The sequence below is a fragment of the Egretta garzetta genome, unplaced genomic scaffold, assembly GCF_000687185.1.
Source record: "Egretta garzetta isolate BGI_Z169 unplaced genomic scaffold, ASM68718v1 scaffold291, whole genome shotgun sequence".
Lineage (NCBI taxonomy): Eukaryota > Metazoa > Chordata > Aves > Pelecaniformes > Ardeidae > Egretta > Egretta garzetta.
The window spans coordinates 1,226,428-1,240,544 of record NW_009258783.1 but is presented as its reverse complement, the minus strand read 5'-3'; the positions used below and the strand labels follow the sequence as shown (position 1 = coordinate 1,240,544).

Genomic DNA, 14,117 nt, shown 5'->3' with positions numbered 1-14,117 from the left:
TTAAAGGCGACTTCTGTACAAAGGTGAATTTATGTTATTACTGTTCTTGTTTTAGGTAAAGAAGATGAATTTCCAAAGAAGCCATTGGGGCAGATTCCATCAGGACCTCAGCCTGCTATGCTTAACTCCACTCCAATGCTTAACGGACAGAACAGCACTGGTACACAAACAACAAGGAGGACAGAGAGGAGACCATCCCCAGGAGAAGAACCAGAAAGTTCACTAAACAACCGAAAAAGAATCGATTCACTGGAAAAGAAACCTCCCTTAAAACAGCAGAAGGCTCGACCAGTAGAGACACAAAGTAGCGTGCCTAAGAACGAGATAGATACCAGAAGAAAGCCTCAGCCAATAGAGCAAGACAACTCGAGACAGTATAATAATGCAGCTGCTAATCAAAATTCTAATGCTACTTCAAATACAAGAAGGGAATTTGTACCTAAGTGGAATAAACCATCTGATCCAAAAATTATTGAAAAGACAATGAAACTTGCTGCAGAGGTGAAAGGAAGGCCGGTAAACCATTCAGTTTCAGGCCCACCACCAAGTCCTGGAGAAACTCAGCCTTTGAATGTAAAGCAAAAGATGAGGGTTTTGGATGCTGATGAAGGTAAGCGGGGGTCTAATGCATCTCAGTATGACAATGTTCCAGAAGTTGAGAATGAGAATGAGAATCTTGTTGAAGAGATGCTTGAGAGAGCTCATCCACAGAGTCCTAGGCATGTAGCATATTCTAATAGTCCAAGAAAGCAAACTGAAAAAATACCAACTCCATTAAAAATACCCAATAATTACACCTTGACTTCACAACCCAGATCTCCAAAATATCCATCACAATCTGATGGACCACCTCATGGACTGAATGTAAAACAGCCACTGCCATGTTATAGTAATCCACCTACTTACCATGGAAATTCTCCAAAGCATGTTTCCAGTGTAGGCAATACAAGTTCTGTACCTCTACATTACCCTGGGAATCGAACCAGCCCTTTTGGTAGGCCATATGGTTCTTTTATTTCAGTAGATTATTCTCCCGATAAACTACAAATGAATTCTTATCCTCCCAGTCGCCAAAATCCTCTTTCACCAACCCCTGGTCAGATAGAAGTAGCCCCTGTCGATGCTTATACCAGCAACTCGAGGTCCCCCACGGGTGTCAAATTCATAATCCCTCCAGTGGATTATTTACCAGAAGATAGAAAGTGGCCAGATGCTGCGTATGTTTACAGACACGAACCCTACAGGCAGCCCTGGAGCCAAGACGGCAACAAAGGCCACATGGATAATTTCCAGAAATACCAACATTTTCAGTCAACACCTTTTCAAGACCATAGTCTTCCTGCTGTTTCTGTGGATAGTCCAATAAGATACAGGACTTCACCAACCTTTGAAGAGCACGGTTCACCACAATACCAATATTCAAGCCCATCAGCTCAAGCCCAGCACTATCGAAATAGAAATGATGGATTGTCTATGCATGAATCTGTGCTTCTCTGAGAATCTGTCTGTACTTAGTAAAATGGCAAGAACCAAAACCAGTTAAACATTACTGCGTTAGTAGTAGTCCACCTCAGTTCTTTGATGAAATGCAGACAGTTCGCGTGACTCTCAAAAATAACAACACTATTTCGAAGATGTTTCAGACTTTCATTGAAGGCTAGTTGAGTTCTTGGACTTGCATTGAAGCTATTGAAAGTGATCTGATGCACGTAGACATAGCAATAAGATCATATATATGACGTGGTTAATGCTGTCATCCTTCCTTACATTTAAATAACTTGTGTTACCATCTTTCTGCCTAAAACCTGTAACACATTTACAACTTCTATTTTGACTGACATTGTTAATGCACTGTATAGATGTGTGTGTGTGTGTGCGCGCGTGTGAGTGTGCACTTACAATACACAAACGCATATGGAAAGGAGCTAAAGAGTTTAAATGTAAATGCATTTAACTTTGGGCAAAGCTTGTGAAGTACTTTTATTTCATATTAATTTTTCTTTGTAATTTATTTCAGAAGCCATTCGTTTTGAATGGGAATTTCTGTCGTTTTTATACAGCTGCCTCAGCATCCCAGTATCTGTTCTGGGCAAGAGAGATGCTTTGGGATTATTATTTAATCTTATGTGAGAGTTAATTTCCTCTCCTTTGACTACTGTTTGTCATTTTCCTCAGCAAGAAGGAGCAGGCAGGCAAAAGCAGAAAGCCAAAAATGTCTCTCTAATCTGGCTAAGATATGGTGCTTAAAATTCAGGGCAGTGTTTAGTTTTTTAGGTTGCATCGAAAGTGGAGAATTTTTACCTTCTCACCCAAATCTACCTTCAGAATGTCGTCCTATATGCAAACTATTGGAGCACAGCGAGAGTAATGCCAGATACAGAAATGGTGCTGCACCCTTCGCTTTTTGCCATGCTGTTCTGTCAAACTAAACAAACCGGTTGCAGGGCCAAATCTCACCGGTATCAGAGAATGACCAGCTCCTCGGCGCTCTAGTGAAGTACACGCAGGAGTCTGAGATCTGGTCGAGGCTTGACATTCCCTGAGCTGTGTGAGTATGCAAGTCCCTTCTGTTAAGCTTTGTCATGTCAGTTCCGTTCTGTTTTGCCCTTTTTTTACCCCAAAGAGACGGTAGGTTCATGTCTGTGATTGGGCGTGTGCTGCCGTGCTGTCAGGCTGCTTGAGAGACATTGCGGTGTTTTACAGTAAAGCGATCCTGACTCTTAATGGGGGGCTTCGATTCCTGGTAATGTAAGCGTTTTTAATTAGTGTTTGCAGCCTTTTCTACTTCATGTTTTCCTTTCCTTGACTGTGAATTGGGGCTGGGAAAAAAAAAAAAGCGGGTTAAGTGGCACATGTAGGATACAGTCCTGCGAGCTGCTGGTGCCGTGTAGTAAGCGCTGAACGCACCGACCTCTCGCTGAAAGCAGTGGGAGTTGAGGCAGATAAGGATCTCGCCAGAAGAGGTCCTTGGAGTGCTTAACAAAGATTTTCCTCATACTTCAGCACCAAACATTGGTATCAACACCAGTTTTGGGTGGTTTGGAAGGTGGTTCTGTTATCTTTTGTTTTGAAAGATTTGTTAACTGAAAACATAGAAATGGATTTTTTTTTTTTTTTTCCCTTTAAAGACTGAGTTTTAGTGCCTATAACTGCTGCAGGTTGGCTCTGTAAGTTTTAAGGTACAGAAGTAAAACAATTTTTACAAATGGAAGTAACATTTACTTAGTATATTTCAAAACCTTTTTTTTTGTGTATATAATGTGTCTGATGTAATTTTTAATGAACTGGGCAATTTCATATTTTAAAAATTGCAAACTGCAGCAAAGTAACAGTAGCAAAGCACTACACTGAAACTCTAAACTAAGATTGTGAAGATAAATATGACTCGGGCTTACCTTAGTTCTGATTGCTTACAGCAGCTTAGAAATGTATGTATATAATCCCGTGGCTAAGTGTAATAATCTCAGTGTTTAACGAGGGTTCTGTAATTCATAACAAAGCTGTACAATTTATTTGTGCAAGCAACACGAGGCTCCAAGATATCTATCAGCATTAGTAAATACTGTAGATTTTTATATATAAAATATATACACACTATTTTCTTATGTCATCTGCAACAGTTTTATAACTGTGTATCCTATTTTGATGTGACTGTATTTTTAACATGTTAAAATAATAATAATTAAGCTTATGTTGCTTTGTCTTCATTTTTATTTATCTGATTAGTTCAAAACGACTTGTGCTCTTAGCACAAATGATTGCTTTTCGTAAGTGAATCATGTGTATATATATATTTGATGTCTGTCTGTTTAATTTGTACTTGTTTATTTTTAGACTAAGCAATATGGATACAATCTATACAGTGCTTTTGCATTATTATAGAAGCAGCAAGATTATTGATTATAGTTTACTACGCTGCTAAACCTTAATCTATCATTTGCGAAAGCTAGGAGTATAAACTGTGATCATAATTTTCTGGTTTTATTCTAATAATCTCACCCGATACCAATTCAAGAGAGGAGAGTTATTGGCATGAGATACTTGCAAAGTTACATCGATCAAAGTGCAGAAGAATAGCCTGACTGTGGCTGCTTGTGTGCCTCCCACATGTTTAGAGGACGGGACAGAGCTTTAAAAAAAAAAAAAAAAAAAAAAGCCTTGTGTCATCTGTTAGTAGTGCAAAATACACTTTTATCTTCATTTAACTGGACAAACCCAACCAAAGGTGCTGCCAGATTCATACCAGTAAGAAAAACCCCCTCACTGCAGGGTAAAGTGAGCCGCAGCTGTGCCGGTCGGTATCTTGCTGGTAGAGGGAATCATCTCCACGTAATGGATCAGATCTCCTTGTAAGGCTTTTCTGTCACTGATCTGAAAACAGTCAAGCAGTAAGTAAAGTACCTGAGACCTTTTTTCCCCATGGTTTCATCATTTTCCAAAATTTGCCTGCCTTGAGCTGTATGAACTGCAGGGGTTTTGCCCAGGTTAGCTGTCCTGGCTCTCCTCGTGGTTAGGTAGGCAAGTTCACGGTAGGGGTTTGGAGAGCGATGAATGCCACACTCTCCCCACTAACACAGAACAGCATGGAAGTACGGACTGAGTAAGGGTAGGTGTCTAACTTCTGTAGGGCAAAAATTAAGTTAAATTAAACTAATTAGAATTCAAGAGGAAAAGCAAATAGCTCTTAGTTGTATGATGTTGTCTTCTGCGGTTGCTTTTCCTTTCACCCTGATGCCACGCTGGATTAAATCTAAAGACTTCACTGTTGGACCAAAGCATTTCAGTCTTCTGCAGTACAAATTGTGGCCATGGAAAAAAGATGGGAAGGATCGCGGTGTCGCTGGCACTCCTAACCTTTTTGGTGAGTGGGATGTGATTACATGGTCAAATTGCTGATCTCTGTAATCAAGCCAAGTCACGCACTACAGGTGAAGACAGAAGCCATCCCTGCTCCTTCCTCAACTGACCCAGGGGAAGGGGTTTTTTGACATCTGATTCGGTGAGGAGTTTGAATTTAAGCATCCGCTCACTCAGGCATCTTAAGGAAGAGAATCCAACCTCAGGAGAACGATCTTTTCCTCTCCCCAGATCCAGCTGTGGCCTGTCTGTAACGCTTCAGGGAAGGTGACACACGAAAGAGAAAACCCATTTAGCCAGAAGTCTATTAAGGAGAGTATTCCCCCTTAATCCCTGCTGATGACTACCTAAAGCCTCAAAGCATGATATTGTCTGCAATTGTTTGAGAATGATCAGACCGATGTGTGGGCAATCCAGTTTTTCCTTGGGCCAGGAAGGAAGGTCCTTCACACATGTAAGCGTCGGTTACCTTCATAACACCTGACAGCAGGATTAATCCCTTACTGTACAAGTAACCGCTCTATCCTCGCTACTAATAAAAGTTTCAAGACGAATAGTAAGGGATTTTTAGCAATCTTGGAGGTTGCAGAAGAGAAATATCTTGTTGTTAGTCAAAGATACACCTTTGTAATAAACCACTCAATAATTCCAAAATTAGATGCAAAGAGTAAACAACATCGAAATGTCAGAAGACAGAACAGCCTTCCAGCGTGGGGAAGCAAATCCAAAGCTTCCCTGAGGTACGTACACATTTTCCAGGGAGATTTCTCTCAAGAATCCTATCCTGAATTTCACATCATCCTCAATATGACTTTGAAATGGACTTGCAAATTACAGACTTTTTTTTTTTTTTTAATCTCCCCCTTGGGTGGCATTACACTGCCTGCACAAAGAGGAATACTATTTAAAATATGCCATCAAACACCCACCGTTTCATTTCCAGCAGAGTACATTCTGCTTTCAATACTTCAGTCAGAGGAAAATACAATCTTTTTTTGTAGTCCTTTAAATACCGCATTTTTGTAAAGCTCTGTAAACGTAGCATCGTTAAGCAGTTCCTGAACCAAGTGTGGTGTAGGCTCCTCTTTAGATGGCAGAAAGCTACTGCGTAGTTTGCTGCAGGGTTGTTTTTTGTTTCTTTTGGGGGAATATTAAGATAATCCAAATGCTTTTAACAGCAGAGTTGCAATAAGGAAATGACTAGGCCGGCAATTGGAATTGGAAACAGAATTGCGGTTGTTTCAGGATAGCCTTTAAGTGGTTGCCAAATCTGGTGAGCTGGGGAAAGACCATTTTCTGGTTCTTTGTGCCAAGAGGACTTCATCCTGCAGCAGGGAGCGCGTGGGTCCCTCTCCCGAGCGATTTGATTCTCTCTGCTAACGACCGCCTGCCTTTGTGCTTACAGACTTGGTATGTTAGAAAATCAATGGTGCTTTTAAAGATCCAAACCCACACGTTCTGAATAATCTGAAAACGAACAGATCTCGTCCTGACTTCCCTTTCTTCCTTTCTTTTCTCTTTTTGTAGTATGTTTATTTTTACTGATGATTTTATTGTCAGCCTTGTCAAGGTGAGCTGTGCTTGATTCTTCCATCTCCTTACTTTGATAATCTGCCAACTCATGTTTTTCAGAGGCTTTGTGATGCCTTTTTGCTGCTTTTTTTTTTCTGCTGTTCATTGAGAACATGATAAAGCAGTTAATATCAGGGGTTACTGTTTGCCTCTTCAGCTTTTCCTCTCTCCAGACAATGTGCAAATTAAAAAAAAAAAAAAATCATTTATGTTCTCAATATTATAGTTGGTCAGAAATTCTCCGGAAAGGTTTTTTTTCTGACAGAAAGCAATTTAATTTAGCAACTGGTGAAGGACGCTGTAGTGTGGAGGCACTTGTACGGTCTCTGCAATCCAAGCTCATGAGTTGCTTCTGCTTGGTACCAAGCAACAAAAGCTGGATTACACGCAGGGCTGATCGAGCATTCCTTTGTGAAATGCTGTGCCGTGCCACGGAAACATGCCAGCGCAGACTGGCGCTAGGTCAGGTGGAGCTACAACGTCCTTGGTTTGCTTAGGTAAATGCCCCCTCGTTTCCTGATCATATGTTGCTTTTGTCAGATTTTAGGAAGAGAGGAAACGGCCTCAAGTTGCACCAGGGCAGGTTTAGGTTGGACATTAGGAAAAATTTCTTCACCAAAAGGGCTGTCAAGCACTGGAAGGGGCTGCCCAGGGAAGTGGTTGAGTCCCCATCCCTGGAGGTATTTAAAAGCTGGGCAGACAAGGTGCTTAGGGACATGGTTTAGTGGTGGGATGGCAGGGTTAGGGGAACGGTTGGAGTTGATGATCTTGGAGGTCTTTTCCAACCTAAACGGTTCTATGATTTTCTGCTTGAAATGAGAAGAGGCAGAGAATTGAAGCCTGTGCTCTGAACTACAACACCTGTGCTCCTGTCCTTACTTAAGAGGCCTAGAGCTGATTTCTGGTTCAAACCATCCACTTTGAGCATTGCGTTTGCAAGTTCAACAGTATCTTCTAGAATCATTTGCTGTATTGTCCCGTAGGAAAAAAACAGATCTCTTTTTTTTTATTTTTATTGGTTTTTTTCCCAGTAACTTACAGCTTTGTTAGATTATTTTGTCTGATCTGCGTGTCCCGTAGGAAAAAAACAGATCTCTTTTTTTTTTTATTTTTATTGTTTTTTTTCCCAATAACTTACAGCTTCGTTAGATTATTTTGTCTGATCTGCAGCTTCTTTTGAAGCTTACCTGTTCCCAGACTTTTTCCCCAAAGATAACTCGGTTGACAGGGCGGGCTGTGTGTCACTGAGAGTGACGCCAAAGGAGGTGAGTGATCTCCAGTACCACCATCAGGTTGGATGGTGTTTTCAGGCAAGTGGCACCCAGCTCCCAGAACTGGGTTTTTGCAATATGAGGAAGTGGAAGAGCTTTACTGGCTGAAGACTACCTGAATCCAGCAATAATGTGTGGGTTTATACTAAAACTCACAAAGTTTAAAAGCAGAAGGGCAGGATTTTCGGAGATGGTGATGCTTAGCTCTGCCTTAATGTTTGGGAATGGAGTTGGAGTTCAGTGTAAAGCCTGTTTATAGCAACCCCTGGGCTTTCTTCCTCTGAAAGTTGCGCAATACCCTGGCTGAAGCGCATCACGGAGAACCCCTATGCTCAGAAAAGGAGGAGTTGAGTCCATTCTGCAAGTCAATGGGTTTCAAATTACTGAAGAAACTGAGTGTCATTGTATTTTAAGTGGTTTTAAAACAGTCCTCTTGGTCTCAGTCTTCCTCACCAACCAACCTTTCGCTCTCTGAGGGACAGTGCTAGAAGATCTTTATTTGATGTCAGCTAATGTTCTGGGCATGGGACAGCCTTCATTTGTTCAAACTTTGCATCTGTAACTCCTGATATGCTTCACAGCTCTGTCCCCTTCTGTTCCCTGGGTGTTCCTTTGTCAGATTTTTTCCCTCACAGCTATTTCGGTTCTAGTAGAGATGTCCACCTCTTTGCTACTCCAGTGACTGAGTTTCCTTTCCAATTCTTGTGTCCCCTTGTCATGGGCTACCTGCTCGGTATCGACTCATTGCGTTCTCCAGTCCATCTCTAAGTCTGTTCTCAAGCTGCAATGCTGTCACTTTGCTTTGAAGAAATTGTTGAAAAGGGATAAAGTAAATGATTTGGAGACTATAAACCAGAAAATGGTACATACGAGGATAAAGCCTTCAGAAAGGCCTTCAGAAAGGGCTGTCGGGTGGTCGCGCTGTGCTTTACAGCTTGCAGCACCTGTATCATGACAAGTGGTATAGGTGCTTATATTATACATTCTCCAGTTAATTGGAGGGACTGGGATGGTAAGTGGCTTGCTGAGGTTTTTTCCCTCAGTGATACTTTGAGTGGGAGGTTATGCCCATGGATTGAGCGCTCCATTCTGGCCAGCAGGAAGGAGCAAGCCAGTCTTTACTGGGTGGCTGGGCGCAGCGCTCTGTAAATATTTAATCACATATAGTGAGTAAAGACAGACTGGTCTCTCCTAGCCATAGAATTAGTAGGCTCACAGCTATCGAAGTCATTTATAGCTGCTGGAGTTCATCCCTTGTGCAGAGCTGTTCCTCAACTTTTTTGACGCTGTAAATTGCAATTTTGCCATGTAACTTGTTTAAAAAAAAAAAAAAAAGTAGCGTTAACCTCAGGTGTTCTCTCTGCCGTGTGGTTGTGCAGCTAGGCTGGCAGCGTACCTCCTGCCTGCAGCAGTTGTTTTACTGATGCCCAGCCTCGTGGTGAAAGAAATAAGCCCCTTGTTTCCTCTGAGTATCCATGGCTCCTCCTGGGTGCTGGTTAAGGGGGTTTTTTGTTTGTTCATTTATTTGTTTGGTGACAAAGCTCAAGGTCTTACTCAATTTTCACAGTATCTTCCTCTCCTGGTCCTCCCTGCTCTGTCCAAATTACACCAAACACTAGCGGAGAGGGGAAGATCATAAATTCTGCTTGGCTTAAACATCTGCAGACTCGACCTGCTGGAAGTTGTACAGCTCTATCTGCTCCCCACAGAGAAAAGTTCTGATGACAAAACTTCGGGCAAGGAAGAAAATAGTTTTGCTCTTTAAATGCCGTTATAAAAAAGCATGATTTCAGTGAATGGGTGGGGTGTCATCCTGTGCACACATTTATCATTGTAAATGTTAGGTCTGAAAGGCTTTGAAATGCTTTCAGAACTTGTGATTTTGGACATAAAGAGATCACTTTTATTGCAACCCTCTCGTCATGCTCAGTAGGGTTGGTCAGGTGGTGTTTTTCCCTATTGATTTAAGTGGTTTCTCACAGAGGCCTTCAGGTGCCAGCATAACATTTCGTGCAACCCTGATAATTACTTTATTATTAACTTTAAGCGTAGACTCCCTTGTCTACCTCCCCTTTTGGAAGTGAATCATGTTCTGATATTTAGAATGACCCTAAGCTGAGATCTCAAATTTCCTTTCCAGCTGGACTAATGGGGCTTGCAGGAGGCTAGCCAATATTCCACGACTTCTAATTACCATCAGATTGGATTAAATAAAGGAAAATTACTTAACTACCCAGCCAAAGATGGGGAGTTAGCTATACCTTCGAAAAGACTTGTCAGCTGCTAACAAGGTAGTTGAGCTGGACTTGCTGATTTTTTAAGTCACCTTTGGTAGATCATCCTCTGAGTACCATACTCCGAAGGATTCATCCTTGCGTGCAGCGTTTGCTGGAGGGGGTTCAGCAAAATTGTAGCTGACAGGTTGGCCACCTCAGCAGATGTCTCCAGAGGTAAACCGAAGACCGCATTTCCATCTTCAAGCCTAAGCCACAAGCTGTGGGGAGGTCATTGGGGGTCTGTAAGTAATTTTAAAGGGTTTTGTATTCAGAATAAGGAAGGTGAACTGCCTGAACTCCTGTCTTGCAATTCTTTTCTCCTTCTCTTTCTCTTTAAGCAATACAGTAGCAGTCAATTGCCCTGGGGTTGGAATTGTTTCCAGCCATAAAGCAAACACTCAAGGTTTATGCAGCGCTGAAAGAGCACTCTCCATGACGGTACTCCTGTGGTGGAGTTGGGTCCAATTATTTTAAATGACTGAAGCAGGTCAAAGAGCTTGTGTCCAACTTTTCAAGTGACTTGGCACCCACTAGTCTTTGTAGAATTTGAGGAGCCAATGTCCAAATTGCTTATGAAGGCAAGGAAGAAATCCTATCTTTATATCCTTGGCATTTAGCAGATGCTCAGTTTTACTGTTAGCCCATGGCCGAGCCACTTTATAAAACCTTCCCCACCTGCATCTTCTGGCTGACACTTCTCTTCATGTTGTTTATAAGAAAAACCTGCAGCCCTTTCATTTTTAACTCCATGTGTTAATGATGGGAACTCTTGGGGAGAAATTCCCTCTTTGCTTTATTGCCTTTGGTGGGAAAAAATAATATAAGCTTGTCAGCCTAACAAGCTGTAAGGTGTCTCGCATGCTTTGCAACATTTAATTCCTAAGGTGTCTTTGCAACTACACTTTGTTCTGCTGAACAGAATTTCTCAAATATTTTCTGTCCGATCATTTCCTGGTAAGTCTAGTCTGACCTTTCGGACTTATTTTTGCCTAGAGGCGTTGTTTTTTGGTCAGTAGCTGCTTTGCTTCCAGGCCAACTGGGAACTGAGTTAAACCTAGAGGATTCTGGTGGTGCTTTGAGGTGGGTGTACCTGAACCTCTCACTACAGTGAGCTTTCAAAAGAAAATGAGAATGGCTTTTTGCATTCAAAAAGCTTTATTAGAATGTCAGCTAGAATACTTAATTATCTTAATTAGAATTCAAAGCAATGAAGAGCATTCTTAAATATTTAAGCACTCTCTGCCCTTGCCCATTAAGTCTCTTCCCGTGCAGGTCTTTTCCTCCAGGACTTAAGTCAACCCAGCCATGGTTTTCTGGGTTATTGCAAGCTCTGAGCAGCCCCCTCTCATCCACAGAGTTTTGTCACCTTGAGATGTCTGCTCCCTGCCCCTCACATCAGTTTTTTTAGTCTCTCTGCAACCCTGCCTAGTCTTTCCTTGCCAAATTTTCACTCTTGGCCCCTTCTGCTGCCAGCCCACCCTCTACATGTGAAGCTCTCTTCTGTGTCAGCTTGGTCACAGGCAGCCCAGGAACCCTCGTCCTCTGTTGCGCTGCGCCCTGCCCACCCTGATCACTCTGTTGACCGTGCCAACTGAGAAACCACCGGTCACAGATGCACGGCAAAAGTTGGTACATATTTGGAAGCTCTTCTTGCCTGTTACCTGCCCAAGCTTCTTACTTCATAGCTTGTGCTTGCTTGGGGCTGGAGAGGTCTTTCTGTGCTGGAGAGGAAAGCCTTCCACTGCAGTAGTTCATAGAATCAGAATCGTTTAGGTTGGAAAAGACCTTTAAGATCATCAAGTCCAATCGTTAACCTAACCCTGCCATTCCACCACTAAACCATGTCCCTAAGCACCTCGGCTGCCTGGCTTTTAAATACCTCCAAGGATGGGGACTACACCACTTTCCTGGGCAGCCCATTCCAGTGCATGATGGAAGACTGAAGTTCAGTCTTCCAAGACTAAATACAGGGTACATGAGCCCACCGAGCTCAGCAGAATTGGAATTTTTTTGTGTGAGAGTTTTTCACAAGCAAAGTTGAAAAACCCATTGGTCTTTGCATGTTTGGTGCTGAGATTAAAAACTCTGGGGAGGTCTTCATACCTGCTAGTAATGCATTTCATGCAGGGTTGGCACTATACAAACAACTCTTCCCACATTTGATTTCTATTTTTCTTTTAAATTGCAATTCTTTAATTTCATTCAGGGTTGGTTTTGGTTTGTTTTTTTTTTTTTTTTTTGCATACACAGATGTGGGATGATGCTTTTATGTCTCTTCAGAAGTACAGAACTAAGTGTTGGTTCTCTCTGAGTTTCTGTGTATGACACCAAATATTTTCACCTCTCCAAGTTAGACGAACCTGTCACTCTGCAACACATTTATTAATTCACCCTGAAAAACATCTTTTCTTTTTTATGGGAGGGTGGTTTTTTTTCTGTAAAGATGTTGTTTAAAAGCATGTATTTGAAATGTGATTTTTTATTGTAACCGCTCCAAGAGGCTCAAAAACCTCATAGCCTTGACATCTGAAGTCTTTCAGAAGCAGCTAAGTGGGTTCTGTGTTTGAAGTGGCAGCACAATGCAAAGATGCAGCAGAAGGGAAATGAATTGTATTAATTCTAACAAACTCCAAGAAACTTGCTGTATTGCTGAAAGTTCTTTACAGCTTTGGTTCAGAGGTCTCGGATATAAAGGAGCACTGAAATCAGGGATGAAGATGCCAACAGAGGCTTGTGGAAGATGGAGGACCCAGACCCCCTATGAAAGTGAGACTTCTTCACTCAGGCTTCTTTCAGAGAAATAACAATAATAATAATAAAAAAAGCACTCAGCAATATCTCTGAACACAAAGGCTGAACAAGTCTCTGGCCTCTGAGACCAAAAGGATTTTTTTTTTCATTGATAATTAAACATAGTCATGGCCAGTTGGCATACGAGGTACAATCTGTGTTTGTGACTTTGGTCGCCTGGTAAGGTCATCGCTTGCCACTAGACAGGCAGGATCTGCCTGTGAGTACCCATTATATATATGCATGCACAGAAATTATTGCCCTGCCTTGCCGATGAGTTTTTTTTTCTCGGCAGTATTTGATGTGAATCTTACGGATAATGAAAACTTTCAAGAACATATCTGTTATTTGGCTGTAAAATGGGAACAAATCAAGGGAACTTTGACATTTTCCGGTTCTCTGCTTCTAGTTGACTCGTCTTAAAACTTACAGCTGTAGTACCTAAATGTTGTCTCAGAGAATAAATTTCCAGAGTAGAGAGCGGATTTACTGCTAACTTCCAAAGATCCGCTTGCTGGGTGCAGGTAAGCGTAATGTGGCTTATTCCATCTTTAAAACAGAAGAACAGAAAAGCAGGACCTTTCCGCTGTGGAGGTAATGAGTTTATTGGTCTTAGTTCTGCGATTTGCAAAACTGAGGATACGCATGTGCTTTTCTTACCGGCGTGCAAATGTTTTGGAGGAGACTGAACTGTCAGTGAGCCTCGGGAGAGGCTCTGTGCAGGTCGCCAGGCTGCTTCCGATGTAGATGAGCCCTTACTTGTCCTTCACCTTGGACATTTGTTGTCCTATATCTGCAAACTACTTTGTTTGGAAATGTATTTAATTAATGGCTGTTAGACCGGTGACTTTGTGCTACACATCACAAGTCTTTAGTACTTTTTAAATTTTTTGTTTTAAATCCCAAACTCAAATGCTTAGCCTCTGTAAGTGTGTTAATAGGAAGTACTCATGAAACTGAGCTCTTGTTCCCCAAGCAAAGATCAGTTGAACTGAGACCCCTATGACAGAAGATAATTCATAATTCTTTGGCTTCTAATTCGTTGTTGATAAAGTCCCAAAGTCACCCTTCCTTGTTCCTGGAAGGATTTCCTTCCGTTGACCAGTTCATTTTGTAAAAACTAAGTTCTGATCCTTTGCTACCATCCCATCTATTTGTGATCTACATAGATTTTTATATGAACATCTAGAACATTGATAAAATATTAAATAATATTGAGCCAAGAGGGTAGTCCCTGGGGGAATCTGCTGGAAAAAGCCCCGCTGATTGATCTCTTGCACTTGTGCGATTACATGAAGTTGCCTTTTTATATCGGTGTATACAATTTGAACATTAACATCTAATAAAGCTG

The 14,117-nt window shown here is 41.7% G+C and overlaps 1 protein-coding gene across 4 annotated transcripts in view; it reads left to right on the top strand.

Moving 5' to 3' along the window:
- The window catches only part of USP6NL (USP6 N-terminal like), a 130,116-nt gene extending 123,113 nt beyond the window's left edge, over positions 1-7,003 (top strand). For 3 of the 4 annotated variants that reach the window (XM_035889158.1, XM_035889159.1, XM_035889157.1), the window contains one exon: positions 56-3,596. In XM_035889158.1, the coding sequence (XP_035745051.1) occupies positions 56-1,497 (1,442 nt within the window). In that variant the 3' untranslated portion in view covers positions 1,498-3,596. Of the gene's footprint in view, positions 1-55; positions 3,597-5,088 lie in introns of those variants that run through there. The other variant, XR_004841288.1, reaches the window with a different exon arrangement.
- Positions 7,004-14,117: the final 7,114 nt, after the last annotated feature.